We start from the raw sequence: 26942 nt of genomic DNA on the forward strand, positions 1-26942 counted from the left end.
AAAGGTTTTACTGTAGTTACACATATACAAATCATCTATCCATCTCTCTAAATATATATTTATCTCTATCTACATCTATATATATCTATGTATCTCTCTATCTGTATTTATCTCTTTATATCTACATATATACCTCCCACTATCTCTATCTCTTCTATATATAAACCTCTATATATCTCTTTATCTAACCCATTTCATTCTCTATACCTCACTCTATCTCAACTTATCTCTCTCTCTCTCTCTCTATATATATATATATATATATATATATATATATATATATATATATATATATATATATATAGCAATAGTTAGCGATGAATAGTTTCAAAAAATGTGTTCATTTCATATTATATAGCGGCACTTAGTCTATTTTTGTTGTATAAGTGAGTCTATTTTTGTTGTATAAGTGCGATCGTGTGTCAGATATAGAGAAATTACACTCATTCACTATTTTTATGTCTATGACCTATGATTTTTTCTGTTATAAAATGAAATTATCACTTTTTCACTCCCTTAGGGATGGAATCTCATATTAATATGTGGTCTATGTGTTAATCCAGGTTATGAGCTCGATGTAGGCCAAATTTCATCCAGATCAGTTCAGCCATTCCTGCGTGATTGAGTAACAAACATCCATCCATCCATCTTAACTTTCACATTTATAATATTAGTAAGATATATATATATTCCAAATTTTTAAAGTATTATTTGTTAAAAAATGTTATTTTTGAATCCACGGTTCCACAGTTATATTTGTATAGTCTTTTTAATACCCTGGCACCAGGTAGATCGCATGGTTTTGAAAATATTTAGGTAATTTTAATTTCTAAAAAAAATACACCAAAATTGTTAGAAGTTTTTTTTCTTTTATAATTTTTTTTAATGTATTATAATATTGTTAAGGAAATATCCAGCTCATAGATTTTAACATTTTCTAGTATGAGTTTATTTTTATTTTTATGGTAGTAAAATAAAAAGTCAATAGAATTCATTTTGTAATATTCTTAATGGTAGTGTTGGCCCAATTTGACAGCATAATTTTTTGTCAATACGTTTTGCTCTGCTTGTTGAACAGAACCCCAATTGTTGTGTTTGCATAAATAATATTTCTCAAATAATCCTCAAATTAATTGAAAATATTTTGGATAGTTGTTTTGGAGTGTTCGGATTGTGTGATCTGCCTCTCAAGTAGAGGAGATCACAGTGTATCTATAATACATAATAGAAAAGCTTTGAATTATAATACATACATGAATGCTCAGTTTCTTCAGTGCATAGAATTTTTTTTTTTGTTGACTCAATTTTAGCCCCTTGTTAATATTCTCAGTGATATGTTAGCTTGTCAGTAAAATATAGTATTTCACTTATTTATTATATACTAGGGTGATGCTTAAAAATGGTTAAAAAATTTAATGGTTCACCCTCTCATTTTATTCTCCCACATGTAAAATAGTCTAGAATTTTTTTTGGCTGTATTTAAAACGAATTTAGGGGTCGCTACCAGCATTTAAAGTTTATAAAATTACCAATATTGCAGCACATGAATTTTTAATATAAGGAAATAAGTAATTTTAAAATACTTGAGCAACCAACCACAACTTTACACGTTAAAGGGAACATTGTCGTGCTAAGACTCCCCTCCAAGCAACCACACCCCTCCTCCCTCTCCTCAAAATCCCCCCTTTACTCCCCTCCAACCAACCCACAGCCGAGGTCATGTGTGAGTTGCCTGTCAGTACCTGTTTGGGCAGTGTGCCTGTCTGATCTGTGCAGTTGTTCATGTAGCTTATCCAGAGTGTTTTTAAAAGTAATTATGATTGTGAGTGTGTGGTTAAAGTTAGTTATTGAAAGTGATTTTGGTTTGTGAATTCATAGTAAGTGTTTTTGTATTCATTGTTTAAATAGTAAACCAAATAATTACACAACAAACCAAAAATTTATTACTTACTTGAAAAGTTTTTATCTATGTAGGCTGCAAATTTATGAATTTAAACTGAAAAGTCATATAATTTATGGTTACTAATTTTATAACTATTAGTATTTACCATGGAACATAGTAAAAACTCTGCAATTTCTACAAGGAAAAAGACAGAAATATGGTTGGTCGGACAGATGTCTGAAACGTTCATTCATACCAAAATTCCATCTAAACGGGAAGTACTGTCCATATTTTTTTTATTATAAAGAACAAGTAAAGGAAAAGATTCGTGAAGCTGCTTATCCGACCTCTAAAGATTTGCTAGCCGTTTCAAATAAGGCTAGGATACCTACCAGACAGCAAATACATGTTGTTGATAAAGTAGAAAAGTTATTCAAAGAGTGGCAGAATCTGAAGAAAAATAAAGAGAACATATCTAAAAGATCAGCAGTATTAAGACTAAAAAAAGAAACATGGAATTACAATTTAGATTACTTATTTGATGTAGCGCATGCAAAGGTACTGGAAATGATTCAAATTCAAGAAGATAGAGACTTTTTAGTGTTGCAGCGTGAAAAAGGACGTCCAGGGAAAATAGGTGGCATTGACAAGAAACTGTCCAAGAAGGAAGAAGAGTGAGAGCGTAAAAAGGCTCTAATGGAGGTGCTTAAGGCAAAAGAAAGTGATAGTATTAAGGCAATCACGTGTAAATCAGAAATTCCTAGCATTTTTTTCGATGATGAATCCTCGCATGATTACGACAGTGACTTTGAGGGGCCTTCAACATCTAAATCTGGGGAAATACAAAACATAGGACTAAAGAAAAGAGGAAGAAAAAAGCTGCTTAACAGAGAATTGACTACAAGCTTGGATGTTGCAAAAATAAGTGATCGCAACCACTCCTTACATCCACTTTAAATCGGCTGGGATGTGATCCTGCAAAATATAATCTAAATTTTTCTTCTATATGCCGCCAGCAAGTTGAATGCAGGCAGAGCATAGCAGAATATATAAAAAAAGGAGTTTTCAGCTGCTGTACCTTTAACTGTGCACTGGGATAGGAAATTGTTAGAAGATATTACAGGACAGGAAGTAGTCGATCGTCTTCCAGTTTTAGTTTCAGCGAAAGGAGTGGATCAGCTCCTTTGCATAAAACTTGAATCTGGAGAGGGTGAAAAAATAGCATCAGCAGTTTATGACTCTCTCATTTCCTGGGGTATAATTGATAAAGTGAAGAGTATGTGTTTTGATACAACTGCATCTAATACTGGATCACGCAAAGGGGCTTGTATTTTACTTGAACAGAAAATGGATAAAGAAATGCTTTGGCTACCATGTAGGCACCATATTATGGAAATAATGCTCGAATCCATCGTACAAAACCAATTAGGACCTTCTTCAGGGCCAGATAATTTGTTATTCAAGAGATTCCAGAAATGTTGGTCATCACTCAATAAAGAAGAATATCTAACAATTGAAAATGATGTAGAATCTATGGGCAAGATAAAGAATCTTAAAGATGAAATAATTGCCTTTTCTCAAAAACAACTAAGTGAATATCAGCCAAGAGATGACTACAAGGAACTGTTGCAGCTAAGCATAATATTTCTAGAAGGAGTTCCAGAAAAAGGTGTATCATTTAAGAAGCCTGCAGGTCTTCACCGTGCTCAATGGATGTCCAAATCAATTTATTCTCTGAAACTATTCTTATTTAGAGAACAATTTAAATTGACGAAGCTTGAAGAAAAAGGATTGCTTGAGATCTGTATGTTCTCAGTCATTATTTACATAAAGTTTTGGTTCCAAGTTCCATCAGCATGTTCGGCACCAAGGAACGATTTAGAGCTGAAGAAATATGAGGAAGTCAACAGTGTTTTAGCAAAAAAGGCATTGAACAAAATTTGTGGCCATTTATGGTACATTTCTGAAGAACTGATTGCTCTATATTTTTTTGTTGATAACGTTGCAAATTCAACAAAGAAAAAAATGGTGGAAGCACTGAATAAAGAAGGAGCTGAATTCTCTCCAAAGCGCATCACTGTTGACCTGGACACTATTAATAAGAAAGGGCTGGAGGATTTTGTCAGCAGTAATACAAAACAATTCTTTTCCATTGCCGGAATCGATTCAAAGTTTATTGAAAAAAAAGTTGAAGATTGGAATAAAGATGAAGAATATGTCAATATGAAAGAAATAGTGATGTCATTCAAGGTAGTAAATGATACTGCAGAGAGAGGAGTGTCCCTTATACAAGAATATAATAAAATTCTTACTCTTAATGAAGACCAGAAACAGTACATTTTATTACTTGTAAAATCATTCAGGCAGAAGTATGCAGACTACAAAAAATCCACATTGTTGTCTGCCTAGTGGACTATAGCAGTTGGTTAGGTTTGATTTGAATAGTTTTTAAGAGACTCTGTGTCTGTACGTATTTTTATTGCATCATTACGTTAAAACAAAAATTTATACTGTTCGTTAAGAATCTAAAAATATATATAATTTCAAACACTTTATCACAGTATTACAAGACCATGTTTGATATCTATTTGTAAGGAAATGAAAATAAAAAGAATTATTTGCCAAATTGTGTTTTTTACCATTTACCAGTTATTTTATTATGTAATTAAAAACCAAATAGAGATAAATTTAGCATTTAAAATAGGTTTTAATAACGTTTTTATACTGAACAACCACAAACAACTGGGTTGTAATAAAAAAATATTAATTCCCTACAAAAAAAAAATTTTTTGAAAAATTTTTATTTTGCAATATTTTATATAACTTCAAAGCTTGGTAGCAACCCCTAAAAATTGTCCAAAAAAATTGAAAAAAAAAAAAATATTTTGTTTCTCTCATCAGGTAGAACAAAATGGTGGGGTGAATTACAGCAAAAATAAAAATAAATTTTTTTTGGTCTTTTAACACTTTGCGCACTATGCCCGAGCACGACTCGGGTTTACATGAAGCACTGAGCACACTACGCCTGAGCGCCGCTCGTTTTTCATTTCACAATGCATTTCAGCGGGAATTATACACTACCGAACGAGCAGTGCTCGTCTCTCGTATACATCCAACTTCCACGAATTTACGAAAAAATCCGCTAGATGGTGTTTATTGCCAGGTAATGGAGATGACCACATTTTTCTGACTGCGCCACTCGAGGGGATTCCCCGCTCGAGTGTTTATTCTTGCGACGCACAGTTGTTTGAAATGGCGCGTCGGAAGCGCTTGTCAGATTATGACGAGATTACTTGGAATTCGGGCTCAGAATTAGAAGAAAGTGACAGTGATTCGGATAAATATGCTGATTCAGAGTATTTACCGGACACAGGTAAGTGGCTGTAGAAATTTTACTGTAAAGTTTTACTATTACACTTCATTCCGTATTTTTCGGCATATTAAGTACTGTTGAGTACAAATGTTGTAATGTTTGTGAGCTAGATTGTGTTTCTTATCGCGTAGATATTTATGGGAAGGCTAAAAGACTGGCACTTGCTGCTATTATTCGGCTTCATACGAATTGGTTAGCCGCTCAGAATGTTTTCCTAGTCACGTCGCGTCAGTGTGTAGCATTGAAACCGGCTGCGCGCTTATCTCTTCGCCACATATGTGGCTTCTTTTATCACGCTACCACTGATCGCATCCGGGCAATTTTTATTATTTCTGTAGGAAAAGTAATATGGGGAAAACGTAATGTTATATTTTTCCTTGTTTATTGTTATACATACTTTTTTATTGCCTCTTTATATATTATTACCGAGCAGTGCCGTATAAACGTACTGAATGATTTTTTTAGGTTAAATGTAAAAAATAACATTCGAATTGGGTGTTTCAATATTGAAATTTACCCCTAGTAAAAACACTAGCTAAAGTAATAATTGTTTCTTATATTATCCAACAACTTTAGCGGAATATTTCATATTTCTACAGTGAATTGCTGCTCTAAACAAGAACCTTAGATGCGGATTTTGAAATCCATAATCTTATTCATTGAAAAATTATTTATTTACAAAAAAATATATGTTTGTATTGCTTTTAGGGGATGACAGCAATGATGACAATATTTCTGACACTTCAGTCGATGAAATATCACGACACGCCTTCCACTTCCGCTAAAAAAAGACAGTCACAGCCAAGCAGTAAAAAAAAAACCTCCGCTCAGCTAAGGCATGATTTTGATTGACGTGAAGATGATAATCAACCAACGCTGCCAGTATTTGAGGAAAACTGTGGTGTCTTAGCTGATCTCACCAGTGACTGTACAGTGTTGGAATGTTTCTCTCTTTTCTTTGATGACAATTTGTTCAAACTCATAAAGAAAGAGACAAATCGTTATGCTGCAACTACAATTGGTGCACTCAAACGTCAGCAAAAATTAAAACCACATTCAATGTGGAATAAGTGGGTTCCTGTGAAGCTTCACGAAATAAAGTGTTTTTTCGCGATTGTTTTTCACATGTGTTTGTTGAAAAAGCCGAACATAAGTGATTACTGGAGCACCGACCCGGTCCTTCACTCATCTTTTGCAGGCAAGCTCATGAGCAGAGACCAATTTCTTTCTATACTGAGTATGCTGCACCTGAATGACAACAACCAGTATGCTCCAAAAAATGACCCCAATCACGACCCTGTGTTCAAAATTAGGCCAATACTAGATTATTTCAACAAGCAAAGTAAAGCATCGTCTCCAGACAAAGAACTTACAGTTGATGAGGGGATGTGTCCATTTTGAGGAAGGATTGGATTCAGATTGTACATAAAAATAAACCACACAAATATGGACTGAAACTGTACATACTGGCTGAAGCAAAATCTGGTTATGTCTTGAACACAGAGCTGTATTCTGGAGCAGCTGCAGGACACAGCAATGTGGTTGAGCCTCTCATTTACAGATTGTGTAATAATTATTTGGGAAAGGGATATGTTATATACATGGACAGATTTTACACGAGTCCTTCTCTCTTGAGGAAGCTCCGGCACGATGATACTTTGGGTGTTGGGACCGTAATGAATAACAGGAAAGGACTATGTAAGCAGTTAGTGAACACACCCTTGAAGAAAGGAGAGTTTTCTTTTCGACGTTCCGAAGAACTCTTTTTTCTGAAGTGGAAGGATACACGTGATATATTCATGTTATCTTCATTACACAAGAATGGTGCCACTGTACTTCAAACCAAAGCAAAAGGAGGTCATGTGATGAAAGCAAAGCCAAATGTTGTAGTTGACTACAATCTCTACAAATGTGGGGTGGATCGTGGAGATCAGCTGCAGGGTTATTACCCATTTGCACGACGCACTCTAAAATGGTGGAAGAAACTATTTTTTCACTACCTCATCATTTATTTATTTATTTATTTAAAATTGTGACATGTCTACCAACAGCTAAGGCCATAGTGGTAGACACCATACATATATACAAAGAGGTTACAAAGACACATGGACAAACATAATACAAACTGGACAACAACAAAAAATGGGAAATACATAATACAATATATATATATATATATATATATATATATATATATATATATATATATATATATATATATATATATATATATATATAAAAATACAAATATCACGGAAACTAAAATACAATGAAGTCAAAAAATATAATAAAATATTAGAAGTTAGATAAGATGTTCTTAAGGCAAATTTTTTTGTTGGTTTGATCAAAATGATTAACAAGTTTGTTGTAATTAGAAATCAATCTATATAGTAAATAATTCCTTTTATTGAAAGTACATAAAAAAGGGTGGTTTGCGACAATTAAAGGAAGAAATTTTAATACCGGTTGATTCTAGGACATAAGGACAATTAAGGTAATTATAATAACAATTATGTATAAATAGAGCATCAAGAACATTTCTTCTATCCTTAAGTGATCCTAGAAGACTATTTAAGTTGATTGAACTATTGGTTTTTTGTATTATATAGTGGCCGAGTTTCATTTGAATTTTGTCCAATTTCCCAATGTCAGTTAAATTTAAATTATTCCAAATAATAGAGCCATATTCAAGTTTAGATCTGATTAAAGACATGAATAAGGATAATATTGAATCAATATTAGTAGAATGAAAGGTGATGTACTTGATGAGACCAAGAATTCTATTAGAGTGACAAATAAGTGAATCAGTATGTAAATGAAAGAATAATTTAGAATCCAAAAGTACGCCAAAATCTTTAACATGTTTAGTTTTTAGTATGGGAGAATTGTCAAGGTTGTACCGATAACAGATAGGATAGTATTTTCTAGTAAATGATATAATGGTAGTTTTATCTTTTTTAAGCTGTACCAAATTTGTGTTGCACCAATTTGCCACTGCAGAGATGTCGGATTGAAGAAGATAGCATTCATGATACAAAGATATTTTGCGATAGATCTTTAAATCATCAGCGAATAGAGTCCCAGTAGAGTAATTAAGTTGATGAATGATGTCATTAATGAAAATATTAAATAATAGGGGAGAAAGAGAACCACCTTGAGGAACACCAGAAGGTGCAGTATATAGAGTTGATTTTATATTCTTTATTGCAACAAAGAAATTTCTGTTTGTTAAATAGCTAGTTAGCCAATTTATATATTTGTCACTTAGTCCAAAAGAAGAGCATTTAGAAAGAAGAATTTGATGATTTACAGTATCAAAAGCTTTGGCCAAGTCAAAGTAGCAAGCATCAACTTGACCACGAGTGATAACTTCAGAGTAAATTGGATTTAAGAACGACACTAAATTCGTTGTGGTGGTTTTTCCAATTCTAAAACCATGTTGAGCCTCAGTGAAACAAGTTTTTAGATTAAAATTAAGATGTTTACATATAATTTTATCGAAAATTTTAGCAAACCCATTCAATAGTGAGATTGGTCTATAGTTAGAAACATTAAGCTTGTTACCCTTCTTATGGATAGGAATAACCTTGGCAGTTTTCCATTTAGTGGGATAAATACCACTAGAGATACTAATATTAAAAATATGTTGAAGAATAGGTGCAAGAATAAATGCACAACCTTTAATTATAAAATTGGGAATATCGTCAGGACCAGTTGAGAGAGAGGACTTTAAGGATTTTATACTCCAAAGAACAAGACTTTCAGAAATGAGTAACATGGGTATGAAGTGGTTATTTGAGGAGAAGGTAGATGAATAATTAATTTTGGTAGGAGTTAAATAGACACTAGCAAAATAGTCTGCAAAGCTGTTGGCCATCAGCGAAGAATCATTAGTTACAGAGTCATTAATTTTAAGTGATAATTGTTGATCATAGCCTTTCCTCATAATCCTAACATAATTCCAGAATTTTTTTGGGTTATGTTTAATTTTATTATTTATATTTTCTAACCAATATTTTTTGTCTCTAATTAACAGTTTTTTTACCTCTTTCCTAAAATGTGCAAACATTGAATAGTAATGAGGGTTCAAATTTCTTTTATATAATTTATGATGTTTTTTTTAATTTTAATAATTTTATGAGTTGTTTAGAATACCAAAAAGGAAACCTGGATTTACAATTTGCAGAAGTCGGAATATACGTATTTATGAGTTCATGCATAATGGATGTTAAGTGATCCACCATAGTATTTACGTCATAAGTATTATTATAGATAACAGACCAATCATGATTTTTCAATGCCGTGATTAGACCAAGATAATCACCCTTTTTATAATTTAAAAACAAAGCAGAGTCACTTTGAACATTAGATACTATTTCCAATTTGAAGTTTACAGAAAGTGCTGGATGATAAACATCTTCTTTAACAAGATAATCGAGAGCGTTATTTATAGTACATAGATCTAAGTTAGTGAAACAAAGATCCATTAGACGAGTAGGAGGTTGAGTACAGTTAAACTGATTCAAACCCAAAGTGGTTACAAAACTGATTAACGCAAATGCTTTAGATTTTATAGAATTTTGAGTAATATTTGAAGTGTGAAAGTGAGACCAATCAACTCCAGGTACATTAAAATCTCCTAAGAGTAAAATGTCATCTTGGAAATTTTTAAATTTTTCCTCCAGATGTGTAAAATAAAGAGCATAAGTTTCTGGAGTAATTTGAGGTGGTAAATAAATATTACCAAGTGTTAAATATTTTTTACGATTGGTTCTAATTTTAATCCAAATGGCTTCTATTCCCAAATGGTCGTATTCATGAGTAATAAATACATTTTTGAATTTATTTTTATTTACTGCAATTAAAACACCGCCTCCTCTATTCATTAGTGTTAAAAAAGGGTCTCTATCGGTTCTAAATACGTGATAAGAATCATTAAAATAGTGCGAGTTATTAGACGTTGACGTAAACCAGGTTTCGGTGAGACAAATGATATCATAGTTTGTATGTAAAATATTATTTGAAAATTCAATTGCTTTAGTCCTGAGTCCTCTCACATTTTGGTAGAAGATTACCCACTCTTTGGGGGAAACAGCCACAAATAAAGATTTATGGAGCTCCTCCGGGCTCCTGGGAAGGATTAGACGCAGATAAGTTCAACTCAGATATAAGTGTAGGCGTCGAAGCAGACGCTGACGCAGATGTAATCTCAGGATTGACGTTGGCCCGTCCAGAAGCAGACGTAGATCCATTATTAGTGATTTGTTCAGGATGCAGTTTCCCGTAAAAAGGACTGATCAGGCATCCACTGGGCCAGAAAACAATGTTATTTATTCTCACAAAGTCTTCTTCAAGCACAAAGATATGAAATGATGAGTAAGTGTTAAATTTGGTACGCAGTTTAACGACTTTAACGTGAGAGAGATTCAGTTCATTAGTAATATACTCTACTATCTCATGTTCCTGAACAGAAGGGTCAAATTGTGTCACAAATAATGCTTTTGTTTTCCTTGGAACCAATTTGCTAACTGTCTTTAGAGTAGGGATATTTCTGATGCCTACTTGCATGGGCGGTTTTTTGCGATCATGGTCACGTTTTTCTTCTGAATTCACAATGTTCTTGGCTTTCCGTCCGTATTGCACCGTAGAGAAACCATCTTCACTGGGCTGTTGGTTAATGATATTATTACTGCTCTTGGCGAAGCGCTTTTCATGCTGATTCGTATGTGGGTCACGGGACGGAGTACCGTTACCCGAGACACCAGCTGTTGCGACACTAGCTGTTGCGACACTTTCACTTTCCGTGTTCTTGTTGTTTAAGGACTTAAGCAAAACTTGACTATACGATTTCACCTTGTCCAAGCACGGTAATAAACTTTTAATATGAAGTAGTTCCTGTTTGATTTCCGCCGTTTCATTACGCGAATCAATTAGTAAAGTTTTAAGAACTTCATTTTCACTTCGTAGATCATCAAACTTGGCACAAAGCAAGTCAATCCTCTTTACTAAATCATTGAAATTAGGAGCTTCGGTACTATCTAAAATTTCCAGCCTTTTAATTCCAAACGTCGTTTTTTCCAGAGAATCGGTAGAGGCAGATCCAGATCCAGTAGTTACAGATGCCGATTTCCTAATGGGTGACCTAATCATTTTAGAATGGGATTTTACATTTGTTTCACAAAAGGAATCATCACACACTGATGAGGGAAACCCCAAAAAAATCTGATTGATTGCTCACTGACAAATTAATGATGAATAACTCGCGGCAAACACGCAACACACAAAAGGCCGGCGGAGCGCACGGCGCACACATCCGTCGGCTATGAACTCTCGGCCAATGCTTATCTTGTTTACAAAAGACTACAGGCACAGAACAGTCGCTTACATTTTGCTGACTTTATAAGGACCGTAGCAAGTTCTCTAGCAGATTGTGCTACAGTGGAGAGAGAGAGAGTTCATTGCCAGGGCCTTCTTGTGCATCAAGACTCACCTCAAAGCACTTTCCTTCAAAGATTCCTGCAACGGAGAAGAAGGAACGGCCTACTAGAGTGTGCAAGGTGTGTGCCGACACAAGCAAGAAAAACACAGGCAAAAAAGTACGGAAAGAAACAAGATGGATGTGCTCATCTTGCAGTGTAGCATTATGCCTTCCTGAGTGTTTCAGGAAGTATCACTCCTCAAGAGACTATTCTGTGTAAAAGATGTTGCATCCAACAGAAAATAATATTTTCCTAAGTAAAATAACAGGTATCTAATGAACCGAAATTTTCATTACTGTAATGTTGTTTTCATAAATGTTCATATTATTGATAATTTGCTACATTATTATTTATTTTATTATGTATAATCACTACTGAAATGTGGAAATTTGCTATACAATACCGGTAATAGAAAAGTAATGTCACAACTGAAATTCGCAACTTCATTTTTTTTTTACTAGAATGAAATTTTTCATAACTGCTCATTGTATTGATGTTTTGATATTATTTTTTTTTAATTTGGTATAATACGATTGAAATTCTGTAAATATACATTATTGTTTTGAAAAACTTTGTACAAAAAATAATCGGCAACTTCTGTTTTCTTTAGTATGACATTTTGCAGAAATGTTCGTTGTATATTTGTATTATTTTTGTACCATTATGCTATTTTCATTTTGATTATTTATTATAAAAGTTCCGACATTTTCTAACATGTTATTACTAATTTGAAAACTTATTTCAAAATAGGATGAGTAATGTTTGTTATCTTTATTATATGGAACCTAGTTTATCAACCATTGTTTTGATAATTTGATAATTGTTATTTTATAATTATAAAATTATTTTCTATAATAGCAATATAATTTTGTATATTAGTTTTTCAATTTCGAGAGCTGCCAAGAAAATAAATAGTGTCCATAGATTTCTTTACTGTAATCACATTCACTTCATTGATTACCTATATTGCTAAATTGTGCTATTTTACTGTATTCTCAATTTTATATAATAGTGAAGTTTCTTTCTTATTAGCTATACAAGTGCTAATATGTTGTAAATATACTTCATAAATTTGAAAACTAATAAAAAATATATACATAATAAACTTATATCATATTTTCAAATAATGCAACAACTATTTCACCTATAAACCTTTTTTATTTTCTTGAAAACATGTTATTATTATAAAATTATTTTCAGTAATATATAAATACACATCAAGTAAATATTTTTATAAAAAAGTAAACGTTTCAAAAATCAAAAAAACAATTATACAAATTATTTAAAGTACCATTAATTTTAAAAATAACATCACCAAATTAACCTTAAAATGTACAGTATAGAGGTACTTTTGGATAAAATGCGGCTTCAGTGTGCTAAGTGTTAAGCATCACCCTATTATTATATACCACAAAGTTTAACTCTGTGAAAGACTCTCGTTAATATTTCTAGGATGGTACTTATTCACAATATTATTATGGACTTATTACAAATAAACTATATATTGAATTTTTTTGATTATGGTTTCCTTAATGTTTATCTGTGAAATTGTTAAATCTAACATGATCATCAAATTTTTTTTGTTTGATTTTATTGTCTCCTAAACATGTCAAAATACAAATTTATTACTATAATTGTATAATTCTATTTTATTGTTAAAAAAAAAATTCTCATGTGAAAATGTACCTTCTATGAAATCTTTTTTCTTATTATTGCCAGGAACATTTTCATTGTTTTTCTCTTAAGTTGAGTTATTTAGTTTTGTTTTTGTATTTTTTCTAACTTTACATGTAGGTAGTTCAAAAATAGTTTTAATTATATGTGTGATTGTTATGTGTATGTGACATGATGCAATATTATAGTTGACTCAAAGAGTTTGATGTAACATTTGTTTTCTCACTGGTGCAGCCAGAGAGTGTTTGATGGTGTTTGTATGCAGAAGGCTGAGTGGATGACAACAACTTGCAACCACGCCCTGTATGCCATCGTGGATGTATTTACCCAGTACTTTGACATCCTAGGGCCAATGCTTCTGGAAGATCTCTACATGCAACTTCACTGGTGTGTCCAACAAGGTACAGCTTATCTTTTTAATAGTCTACGTCATGTTTCGTTCAATTAGTTTCTTAAAGAGTCACCTTGGGAGTTTTTTTAAGTCTTTCAAATATATTTATTGCTGGCATTTGCTATGAAATATGTTATTTGTAATTAGTTAGCTAATACATATTTCTACATCCTATTTACAATTCCTAACAGAAGAAGAAGTAGTGTTGAAGTTCACTATTCAAAAGTTTTGGTTATTTAACATATTTCTAAATCCTATTCCCAATTCTTAACACAAGAAAAAGTTGTGTTAAAGTTCACTATTCAATAGTTGTGGTTATTTTGATTATATCATCCAGCAAATAAAACAAGCTCGAATGTTGCCTTTAATTCAAAATGGAAAGTTTTAATTTTGAATGCTCACAGAACTTGAGTATTTCAGACATCAGATGCCCCGTCCATTGCACCTTCTCGTATGTATTGTGGTCTGGCGTGGTGGTGAGAGAGTGGTGGGGGTTATGATTGTCCAGACAATGAGCAGCTGGCCCGGTCAGGCACCAACTGCCTCGAGAACCTGGTCAACTCGAACGGGCTCAAATTCCGAGACTCAACCTGGGACAAGACGTGTCAGTGCATGCTGGACATCTTCAACAGCACGTTGCCCGCCGCACTGCTGACGTGGCGGCCCGCGGAGAGCATGCTCGAAGCGTCGGAGATCGACATACACGCGGTACGGTGTCTGTGGCTCTGAGAACCTAGATGTGAAGCCAGGATGTGTTACGATTCAAAATGGCCAAAAAAGACTTTGCTTCTTGCTGAACCATTTAGTGGGTCTCTGTAGCTTATGAAAAAGTTACAAGTCAGAAGAATCATGTATAAACAAAACATATGTAATAACATACTATTTATTACACAGGTGATAACTGATATTTGATACGAGCCTAGTATTCACATTCATTTAATTGGGAATGTTACTGCTGATCTGCTATGTCGTCTTGTACAGTTCACTTGTTTGTTGGCATTTATTATTTAGATGTTTATATAAAGTTCTGTTGGTATGTGTGGTACTAGTTCTTGTTTTTTTCATGAATGCATTTCAATGGTGCAGGAAGAAAATGGTGAACCAGGCAGGCAAGGTATCTTGAAGCGGTCTGTCAGCATTGTTAGTGTCATGAGTGAAGACGGCAGGATCTTCAAAAGCAAGGTATATTGTGTAATATATTTGTTTTTCTGGTAGATATTTATCATACCAATATGAATAGTTTTACTTTCTACACATTCATTGCTTAGTGTTTCCTTGCTGTTCACATAAATATGTGATATCATGGGTTTTTTTCTCTCTACATACTCCTAATATTTACTTTGTCATTTAAATATTATCTAGAAGTCAGTCATAATTTTGGTTACAGCCTAGGCACAAGTACAGTAGAGCAGGGATGCCACCAAGAATGGTTATAAATTCCTGTATTAGACCATAAAAAATCCTGTAAGAAGAAAATTTCTGTAAACAGGTTTTTCATTCATGCCAACATTTTTTTTTTTTACAGTTAAGACACAGGAGAAAACAAAGTATTATAAGCATATTTCTTCAAAAATCAGCTTTTCCCTCATTCCAGTTACATAGGCCTACTTAATAATGATAATAATGAATGTAGATAAAAAAAACTGATAAGTTTACATGTAAAGAGTTAAGTACCAGTATGGGGTTCTCACAAAAATCACTTTAAAAATATACACACAGACTATGACGTATTTGCAGGCATTTCTTGCCTGAACACTCCAACTGCTTCACTTCTCCAGGTTCCTAGCTTTTTTTCTCAGCCCATCAGTGGGTTTGAATTATAGCCCCAAATTTTTGGTCCTGTTGTGGCAGTGCAACAATGCATTCAACATTGGTATTTCTAAACGTGACCTGTGTGCAGTTTCACAATTTTCAAATTACTGAAAGTTCTTTCTACAGCAGCATTGCTGTGAGGAAGACAAAGCATCGCTTTAGCTAGTCTTGAAAGTAACGGAAACATTGGTTTTCCATTTTCTTCTGCTTCGGATACAGTGTGCCAGTAGGTGTCAATATCCATCACAGATGAATTTTCCTCAGGTTCCTTCAGTGAGTATGAGATGAATTCTTCCTGTAGCTTGTCGCGTTTGTCATCTGGAATGATATTTTGGAACCTAACCACTAGTGCTTCCAGTTTTTTCCGGTCACCTGATGACTTATGTGCAGGGTCCAAAATAACTATGTTTTTAAGTACTTCATCATTGAGGGGCAAGAGACGATACAGTACTTGGGTTCCTGTCTTATAAAAGTCCCTCACACTTGAAAAGAAGTTTTTTATTTCTTCTAGGGATGCATCATCAGTTTCTAGAAAATTTCTTGTTTTATGGCCTATGAACATGCCTGCATGCATCTGTGAGCTGGTTTTCTCTCTTGTAATCAACAGCTGTAATTTTACATTTCTGTATGACTTCAAACTGTACAAAACTTGCAATGAATTGCCGTAGAAGAATACATATTTGTGGATGGAGCTTGTGAACACAAGGCTTTTCTTTTTGGAACATGGCATTAAATTTTTTGAAACGAGGGAGTACTTACTGCCTGAAGGAAATAGAAATAAAGTTTTGCTGCATCAGACTGCAAGGTAATTCTAATCCGTTTCACAGCTTCAGAATTGGCCTCTTTTCCATCAAGTCTGTCAAAGTATTCTGCCAAAGCTGGCCATTGTTCTAAGAGACGCTCCACACAATTCAAAAGGGCCAACCACCTGGTAAAACAAGGCCGCAGAATACTATGACATACTTGCCAACTTGTACGATTTACCCGTAAAATGTACGGAAAATCATGTTATTGTACGATTGTACGGAAAATCATGTTGTTGTACGATTGTACGGCCATATCAGTTATTTTACTGGTTTTCCGACATTTTTACGTTATTTAAATACGTTTGTAAGATTTTGGTATCGTATCAGCGACGGGATATCAAGGTCAAATAAAATACGTCCGTGTCAATTGTTTCTTCATTGGTTGCTACAAGCCAATCATCGCGTAGTTTATGTTGTGTTTATCTTTTGGGCTCTGACTTTTGGGCATGTATTTTTTTTAGCAGTCTTGGAGTATTTTAGCGCGGGAGAAAGTGTTGTGGTTTGAATACGGTTATATAATTATTTTTTTATTTAGCTTGCATTAAACGAAATGCGCAGTGCTACGTAAATAATTATTTAGAGATGCGTGTATTGTAATTGTGTTTGTGGCATCAGTACGATTGTATTGTTTACAATATGAGCAGAAAAACCAAGCAGTACTCGCAGGCATTCAGAGACGTGTATATGCAAGAGTTTCCGTACATTATCAAGTCTGATAAAGGTAATACGTATGCCTTCTGTAAGGTTTGTCGTTGCGATGTAAACATTGCACACTGCGGGAAAAAAAACATTAGAAATCATGGCAAAACCACCAAACACAACATTAACATGAAAAGTGGCGAAGAAAATACAAAAATTCAGAATTATTTTGTGAAAACTGAAAGCGTGGACAATGCCGTCATTAGAAGTGAGTGTTTGTTCACGCATTTCATTGTGGAACATAACCTGCCGCTTAGTGTGGCCGACCACGCCGGGCCTTTATTTAGGAAAATGTTTCCTTCATCTGACGTCGCAAAGAAATATAGCTGTGGCAGAACAAAAACATCTGCTATTGTTAAAGAAATGTCTGCAAATGCTACAGAGGATATTGTGACACATTTGCAAAATGGCCCTTTTTGTTTGTCAACCTATGGGAGTAATGATTCCGATTCCAAACTGTATCCAGTGGTGGTTACGTTTTTTGACGAAAATGTGCAAAAAATGGTCTCGTGCATTCTTTCGCTGCCTAATTTACAAGGCGATGCAACAGGTCGTAATATCGGCAGTTTGATGTTGGCAGAATTGGAACGGCTTAAAGTACCCATAAAAAACATATCATTTTCTGCAGACAATGCTGCAGTTATGCTTGGACATAAAAATGGTGTGGCAACTGTTTTAAAGAATGCTCAGGAGGGACTTATTGTAATGGGATGTTTGTGCCATTTGATTAATTTGGCTGCAGAAAAGGGGTCAAGTTGCTTGCCAGTAAAAATTGACGAAATTTTAATAGACATTTATTATTATCTTGACAAAAGCAGCAAACGAAAAGAAAGTCTGGCAGAATTTCAAAATCTACATAATAAAGATGCTAAGAAGATTTTGAAACATGTTTGTACCAGGTGGCTGTCATTGGGTAGAAGTCTCACTAGATTTATATATCAGTGGGAACCTTTGTTGAGTTTCTTCAAGAAAGAAGTCAGTCATCAGAAACCACAGTGTTCGTCACTGACATCTTACAGGATTCCGAAAGAGAGTAACCAATCTGGAGAGAGGGTAGGCATGATTCAGAAACCATCAGGTTCTTCACTCTTGCCCAAAGAGAACTTCACATCAGTAGGTAAGTCAGATGTTCTTTCACCATCGTGTTCTTCCTCACCTTCAAGCATGACAACCAAGCCGTCTGGAACAAAAGAATCTTTTAATTTTGAAAGAAAACAGTCAAGTAAAAGAAAAGCAGATGGTGATACTAAGGTCTCTTACAAGAAAATGGCTGGTGCAGTCTTGTCAGTAAGTGATTCTGACCTTATTTTGAAAAGTAAAAGTCCAAATTTAAGTCGTGAAGAAAAGCTGTTTTTATTTCTCTCAATGCCACTGAATAGAGCTTTCTGCTTGTTTTTGTTGCATGTGATACCCACATTTGAAAAAGTAAACATAATGCTCCAGGCATCAGAACCGCAAATTCACATTTTGCGACACATGCTCTGTGACTTTTTGAAAGAGATATTATCTAAGTTTGTTAAGCCTGCTGCTATCAAGAATGTGGATATTCTTGAAGTTAGCTATCATGCTGTTGAAAAATCAGAGGCAAGACTTTGATATGGTTATTGGCTTTCAGACTTCACAAACAAGTGAATTTAAAGCATCTGACAAAAAAGTGTTTTATGAATCTGTGAAAAAGTATTTCATCACTGCATGTGACTATATTGTTAACAAGTTTCCTCTGAAGAACAAAGTTTTGATGAAAGCAAGTGCTACCAACATTGAGGTTTCTCTGATGTTGAGTACGTACTTCCTGAAATTGTTTCCTGTAATGTTACCACTTAAAGACAATGAAACGAGGAGCATGGCTATGGATGAACTTCACAAACAGTTCATTTCCCTTCAGCTGGAAGATCTTTCTTGTTTAACACAGAGTGCCAATATTGTGGAAAAATGGGTCAGTGTCTCAAATATGAAAAGCATAACTGGGGAACTGAAATTTGATAGACTATCTAGAGTAATGTTTTCCATACTCACAATCCCTCACAGTAATGCAGAGTGTGAGAGGGTGTTTAGTTTGGTCAAGAAAAACAGGACTCAGTTCAGATCCCAGTTGTCAAATAACTCTCTTGAAAGCATTTCTGTAATTAAATCCAGACAAGTGGATTTTTGCTATGATCAGAAGTTTTCTGAGAAATTTCTTCAAAAAGCTAAGAAAGCTACTGCAGCAGACTTGCCAACCTTTACGATTTTTTCGTAAAATGTACGAAAATCACGTTCGTTTTACGATTGTACGAGGATGTCTGCATTTTTTACGAATTTTAAGTACTTACGAGACGTTTATTAAAACCTGTATTTTCCGTCTGCCTTAAATGTTTTTTTTTTTTATGTATGGTTTGTTTGTGAAAGCTGTTGCCATGTGTTGTTGCTGTGGAAACGAGTGCGGTAATTGAGTTATATTATTGGTCGAAGGCCAGCGAACCACGTAATTTGTTGTTCGATTGTTTATCTTTTCTTATTGGCCGCCTGAGTTACATTGATGCGCTTACAACCAATCACGAACCAGTTTAAATAGCATTTTTAGTTTGGCAAGATGGTGTCGTGCATAAGCGTATGTTGTGATTCTTCAGTTTAAGTTGAGCCAATTTTAATTTTGGTTATTACAGGTTAGGAAACAAATTTAACGCATGTTTTTTTTTAATTAAAAACGTGTTATGTGCACAATTAACGGAAGTGGAATCAAGTGGAGAATTGAACTGTTCAAAACATCTCGCAAATGTTAAAACTGTCGCAGTCAGTTCAAAGGTTAGTGATTAGTTTGCTAAAAATAACAGCACAGACAATGCTGTAATACGTGCAGAATGTATGTTTACAAACCTTTTGTTTGAACATAATATTCCTTTAAATGTTTCGGATCACGCCGGCCCGTTATTCAGAAAAATGTTTTCAAATTCTGAAGTAGCAAAAAAATTTGGTTGCACAAGAACAAAGTCGACGGTATCGTGAAATAAATGGCAACAGATGCAACTATAAAATTGTTTGTAATTTACAAACTGTGACATTTTCAGTCGCGACCGACGGCAGCAATGACTCTGAATCCAAATTATATCCACTACTAGTAGTAACATTTTGTGATGCAAGTTTGAAAATAATAGTGTCAAGGTTGCTTTCATTACCAGTACTCCAGGGAGATTCTACTGGAAGTTAACTGATATCAGTGTATAACAAAGGTACACTCTGTTGATTTGTAGGGTACCACAAGGAACGAAGTTTATTCTTTGATGTGATACTAAGCAAAAATGTTTCCATAATGGTAAATAATGAAAATGATTGTTGGTCTACAATGTTAATGTATGTTAAAACTATTACATAATTTCGATTACTAGAAAAAATGTGATATCATGAAAGTTTATTAATTTTTCAATTGCCGCGAGCAGTTTACGCGTGTTTTATTATTTTTTATGTATTTTACTAATTGAGGGTTTCAAAAGTTGGCAAGTCTGCTGCAGCATCACTGAAGCATTTTCCTTAAGAAAAAAAAAAGCTAGTTCGAAAGTGTTGTAAATAAGTTTGTAGGCCTATATTTAATTACATACCTAGATAAGAACATGAATTGAGTGCAGCTGATGATGGTGCAATATTGTGTAAACTTCTATATCAGATGTGTGTGAAATATGAAATTCACAATATTACAATGCAGATGTTTAGGTAATTTAATAGCTGTATGTACTTTTTTGTTAGATAGTATAAAATATACAGTAGTTGGTTATTTGTTATGTTTAATCGCAGAGTAACCAAATTGCCGTGTTTGGTTTACGCTATAATTAATCATTTAAAATTTCTACTGGATTGGGAATTTCAAAAGTTGGCAAGTATGCTATGATTTTCTACTTCCATTAAATCTTGAATGGTGCTGAAATCATCTTTTCTTTTGCCAGATGACTTGAAATGAACATACACATCTTTGGCAAGCTGCTCACATACATCTGGTAACTGATTACAGACGTGGGATGCTGCTAAATGAGCAAGATAGCATGTGCAGTGCAGAAACCACACATTTCCCTGATGTTGCCTCACACGTGAAAGTACAGAATTAAATTCACCTATCATGGCTTTGACACCATCGGAGGACATGCCGAGACAGTTTTCCCAAGGGATACAGTCTTGTTCAAATTAAGAATTTACCAAATTAAATAAGTTTTCTCCACTAGCCTGACCACTTAATTCAATCACTTTATACAGGTGAGTTTCAACTTTATCTGAAACAAACACCCTGGCCATAACAACAACTTGCCTCGTGACAGTAACATCCATTGACTCGTCAATCAGTAGTGTAAAAACTTATGTTTTCATAACACTAATTATGTTTCCTTCAACACAGGAACCCAATGCCTGAACAATGATCTGGCTCGTTTTTGTACGCGAGCAGTGAAAATTCTTAGCAATTTCGCTGTCAGGAAACATCTGCGGGACGAGTTTTGTGAAACTGTCACTAAGTTTTATTGGCAAATTTTTTTCACAAATAAAATTTGCCCACATGAGCTCTGCATCTACAATTTTGTTGTCTGGTTTGCTGATGAAAGATGTGAGAGATGTACTTTGTTCAGCAGCCCTCTGATTACTCTGGTGTATCTGTGTGCTTTCGTGACGCCTAAGATGTTACAGACCACCCTTTTGAATGTTAAAAGTCCGACCGACACAATGAACACACTGCAGTAAAGTCCATTTAACCTGGTTTCAGCCACTTTAATTCTACTTCCCACTCACGTTTATATCGTTGTTTATACAGCGTTCGATCTGGAGATGCCTTGCGTTTTCTTTCCATTTCTTTCAATTACAATCTCCACAAAGATGCAAGCCGAATTTTTTGTATTTAAAAATTACTTTAAAATTAACAACAAACAATAAACACTCCGTCAATCCATCATAGAAATCGTAATTGCACGGTATAACAACACAGACTGTAAAAACACCATCACAGATATCACTTCGCACAAATATTACTGGGCGTGTTCCGATACACGCATGAACGCACCATCGCGCAGAAGAGAGAAACAGAACACAGTGTCTAAAACAACTGTCATAGATATTACGATGCACGGTATACTTTCATCCGTGAAATAAAAAAATGCTTCCAGACATAAAATGTAGAGCGTGAATTGTTATCATCTGAAACGATGTAGCAAAGTGAAGTGTCTCTTGATGACATGTTATCTATGAAGTGGAGCGGGAGCATTAAGTAAATATTTATGTTTGTACCAAGGGCGCCCATACCCGGGGGCAGGGGGGGGCCGTGGCCCCCCCCCCCTAGCTTTCAGGGAAGGAAAAAAAATATAGTGTAGTCAGGTGTTTTACTTTAAAGAAAATTATTTAAATTCGGTATTATGTAGAAGTGGTTCAACACGAAGATATTATTGTATATCGTTTTTTACATGTCTACTTCATTTTTTATGTTAGTTGAAGCATTAGTTTCTGCTGCTGCGATATAAGGTGTTGTGAACGGGGAGAAAACGCTGTTCAAGCGCAACGCCCGTGGCGAGTCATTCCCCTTCGTAATCCTGCCCAAGCTCACTCGATAACACAACGCAACAGATTTAGACAAGTCAGAGTTAGACGACGCGACAGTTGACATGTACTTGTAGACGGCGAAATGTTTTGCTACTTTTTCGTCATAATAATGTGTATGTTCACAAATAACATCTCAAAACAGATTTTTCAATAGTCTTTAGGTCTACAGTTTTATGCATCTGGTCTAGATTTAGTTTAGTGTATTCAGTCAGTAAAGATAACTTAAGTGTAAATAAATCAGTGAAAAGTGTAAAGATAAAAACCATTGTTATTATGTAGTGTTTCTTAGTTTTCCTCATTCGTCACATCCGCTCAGAATATTCACAAATTTTAAGGTAAGCTAACACCTTTAAAGTTACTCAAATAAGAATTATTGTTCAGAAAAGTCTACAACGTAAAATTTATGTTGGAATTTTGAATTTAGAGGAAAACCACTTTTTCCCCTTCAAAAGTGTTTAAAGGGATAAGGATTCCGCTACCTTCAGTAGACTCGGAAGCAATTTACACTGGAATCTCGATTTTACGTACGCTCACGGTCGCTTGGATTGCATTCGTAAAATCGTTATCTTCATAAAATTTTAAACACCCCACCCCGTGAAGATACATGTTATAATTTATTGAACGGAATATATATATAATATAAAATAGTAAAAACAATGACTGCCGTCTTCCCTCTACCCTCCCCTGCGTTCCCCTTATTTTTTTAGCATTCCACAACTTGCCTCATTGCACGAGTGATATAAAAGTGACATCACAGCGACTAAACACAGTTGCACCACGCATTGCATCATGTTAACTTTTGTGTGGTGACAGTAGGTTGTCCGACATGCCTTTCTTGGATATATTTCCTTTTCGTAAGACGCGTGCTACTAAAATAAATTTATATTTGAGTTTGCAAACTTGTCCACTCCTTGCCAGAGACGACTGAACACAGACGAGACTATCCAGGGTAGGGTTGATGAGCTGGAAGCATGGGCGCAAATCTGTAGGATTTCCAGGGGGGGCCCGTGAATTTAATTTAAGAATTTTGCGCTAGAGGTCAACCGAAACAAGTCTTCTCTGGATATTAAGCTCGTATGTTATACACTTTATTTTTACGTAAGTGATATTAACAATAAAGCAGAGCAACATATGTTTTAGTAATTATCAATTAATGACTATAGAAGTGATCTCTCAAACATGTTTGAATAATTTGCTAACCTAAATACATAAAATATCCATGAAAAAATCTATAAAAATAATATACGTGAATATAATGCAAATAGATAACACCCCACCCATACATTACCATTTTCCAAAAGTGTTTATTCTAATTTCAATTTAAAAATAAATGATTAAATTAAAATAAAACAAATATTTAAGGGGGGCTCCCATACAACAAACGTGAAAACAGAATAAAATTTCACAAATGATGTATTTCTGTTGCCGCTATAACACTGCGCCCTAAAAACCCAAAGCGCCACAGCTAATAAACGGATCAACATCAAATGAACGATCGAATCATATTAAAACTCTTAAAGACTATTTTATTTAGTAAAGGCATCAACCAGGTAAAAAAGAAAAAAAAAATTTAATGACACAAATGAAAAATCTCGGAGATAGAACTATGAAATTTATCCTACAGCTAATTGAACCACATACATTTCTCGGCTTATATTTAGTATAATCAGTATTTTGGCAGTGAATTATTTAGTTAAAATATGCCTCTTGATTAGTTATTAAAGAGACGCGTTTGCTTCCTTATTAACTTAAATACGGATGTGTAACGTTTAAATACTTCTTTCTCACTCTTACTTCTGTTTACTCGTGCAGTGTTGCAGTTATCAAATAACAAATGTTATAAAGTGATTATCGGCCATGAATTGTGAAAATTATCGTTTGATAATAAAAGGGGAGTGATTTTAAATTCCATATTGACGAGGAAAAAAATTATTCCATGTATATTCACATGTAACGTACAGAGCAGCTAGCCTTACAGAATGGAGATGAGCTAAAAAATTCCAGAAAATGGTATATAAGTTTCAGTTCGTAAATAAACTAAATTCTGCTATAATTACTGTTAAAGTATTAAGTTGTTTATTTACTGGAAAAAATAACGTTACATAATCACTTAAATAAAATATATATTACCTAAATAATAGTCACTACTTATAAAACAATCAAGCTTATCAGGTGAGAATCAGATTATGTTTTCCATTTCTTCCGCGTCACGAACTTATCCATGTTGATGTTTGCCAAGAAAGCAGAAGACTGGGGCACACGAGAGCAAAACCACTTTAAAAACAGACTACCTGAAACCTATAATACTGTCGTTTCAGATGACAAGGTAGTGTGGGTAACAATAGGGAGGAAAAGCTAACGGAACCCTACCCTAGCTTCTTCCTTTGGAATGAACGTTTTCTGGGAATTAAGGGTTTCAAAGTTCTCACTGGAAAACTCCATACCATGGCTTTCGCAGAAGGGGTAGGGGAAAATAACTACGGAACTCGAAGGTAGGAATGCAAAGCATGTCAAAGTGTCTGTCGTCGTTGTAAATAATAATAATATATATAAATATATATAAATATATATAAAAATATATATAAATATATATATATAAATAATATATATATGTTGTGTACACCATTAACTTTAAAATCACGAAGTGGGCCCCCCCAAGGAGGGGCCCATTAATTCCAGGGGGGGCCCGGGCCCCCCTGGCCCCCCCGGGATCTACGCCCATGGCTGGAAGAATTCCCTGCCTTGCATTTTTATGGACTTCACCTTATCATATTTATCAGTTAATCTTTAACAGATCGGCTTGAAAAATATTAATGAACGCACTTTTAGTAACATAATCGAGGAGAACAAGCACACAGTTCAGTGTACACCTGTATTGTTTCATAAAAGTGATCATAGGTAGGGATTGGAAAAATTCGCGGTTTCAATGACCACTAGGATATACTCCACGATTCTCTATGTACTCGGGCAAATATCACCTGGCTATTGGCTACCGACTCGGGACACCTGTTTATTGCGATTATTATGATTCGATACTTATTTTGTTGAGTGTTTGCCATTGGCTCAGAGTCCTTCAGGTAAATTGCGGTCCAATCACTGACGCAGCATTAAGCTAAACGAGTTTGGATTCCAGCCTGTCTCGAAAGGAATCCACGAATATTTACGGTCTCTAATCATAGGCTTATTTGGTGAAGAAAAACGCTGCTCTGTAACGACAGACATCCATTAAAAACACAGTACATTTTAGTGCGAGAAGCCCTTGAATTTGTGATAGCCATAGGGAATTATTTGTTTGTATAGTAAGTTAAAAAAAGCTTAGTTAAAAACCCGCTCGTCACGTCTACTTGCTGCGTCACTTATACCATTTTTGAGCGTTTTTTACTGGGAAACCGATGCAGCGAAGGTAATGAATGCGACACATGTCAAGATAATGCCTAATGGCATGGGTTGCTGGATATTAGCGGAAAGGAGAGGAAGTAGCTAGGTACTCAATATCGTTTCTTTCTCTCACGCTTCACAAGGTTTCAAGCTCAGTTGCTATGCTCACGAGCTGGAAATGTTGGAATGGGTAAGGAATGTTGAGTATAGTTCATTTGCAGTAAAATTAATATTTTTACAGCCTTGACATAATTTTTCAATCGAAGAAATTTCGAACTTTGCGACAAATAGTGTACCTAGTCCATTTTTTTCTTTTCGATTTTGAGTTTGATGACGCAATAACGTATACAATATTCACTAACGGTAAATGGATGTAGTATTAGCTTAAAAATATGAATACGCTGTGCATTAAAATTAATATTTTTATATGTTTTCATAGTTTTTTAAATTTTTTATTAAATATATTTTGGTGTCAAATTTTCCGAATTTTAGATGGTTCCTGAAAAATGTATTCGTAAAATCGCGGCTTCGTTGAGTCCGGGCTCCGTAAAATCGAGGTTCTAATGTACTCTTAATTCTGAAGTTAAGTACTGAACATGTTATTTAAGGGTTTATCAGGGCCGTATTTACGCGCAGGCTATCTAGGCTGTAGCCTATGGGCCCGCACCACAAATGGGGGCCCGCACCACACGACACGAAAAAAAAATTATACTGCGACGTGGATCTTCTTATATTCTTAAAATATGCGTCGACATAGTGTCCAGTTGTTTTGTGTGGATTAATTGCGCCGAACTAAACTCTTCTGTGGAAAGCTGATATATGAGTTATGTCAGCATTTAGAAATTTTCGATTATTTTCATTGGTTTTGGTGTCACTTAATTCCTTAACCTCTAAATACTGT

The 26942-nt window shown here is 34.5% G+C and overlaps 1 protein-coding gene across 2 annotated transcripts in view; it reads left to right on the forward strand.

Moving 5' to 3' along the window:
- Positions 1–26942, forward strand: part of LOC134540202 (brefeldin A-inhibited guanine nucleotide-exchange protein 1) — a 289907-nt gene that overhangs the window by 212929 nt on the left and 50036 nt on the right. For both annotated transcript variants that reach the window (XM_063382784.1, XM_063382793.1), the window contains exons 24-26: positions 13674–13809; positions 14308–14507; positions 14886–14981. In XM_063382784.1, the coding sequence (XP_063238854.1) occupies positions 13674–13809; positions 14308–14507; positions 14886–14981 (432 nt within the window). The remainder of the gene's footprint in view (positions 1–13673; positions 13810–14307; positions 14508–14885; positions 14982–26942) is intronic.

Source organism: Bacillus rossius, chromosome 1 (genome assembly GCF_032445375.1).
Source record: "Bacillus rossius redtenbacheri isolate Brsri chromosome 1, Brsri_v3, whole genome shotgun sequence".
Taxonomy (NCBI): Eukaryota; Metazoa; Arthropoda; class Insecta; order Phasmatodea; family Bacillidae; genus Bacillus; species Bacillus rossius.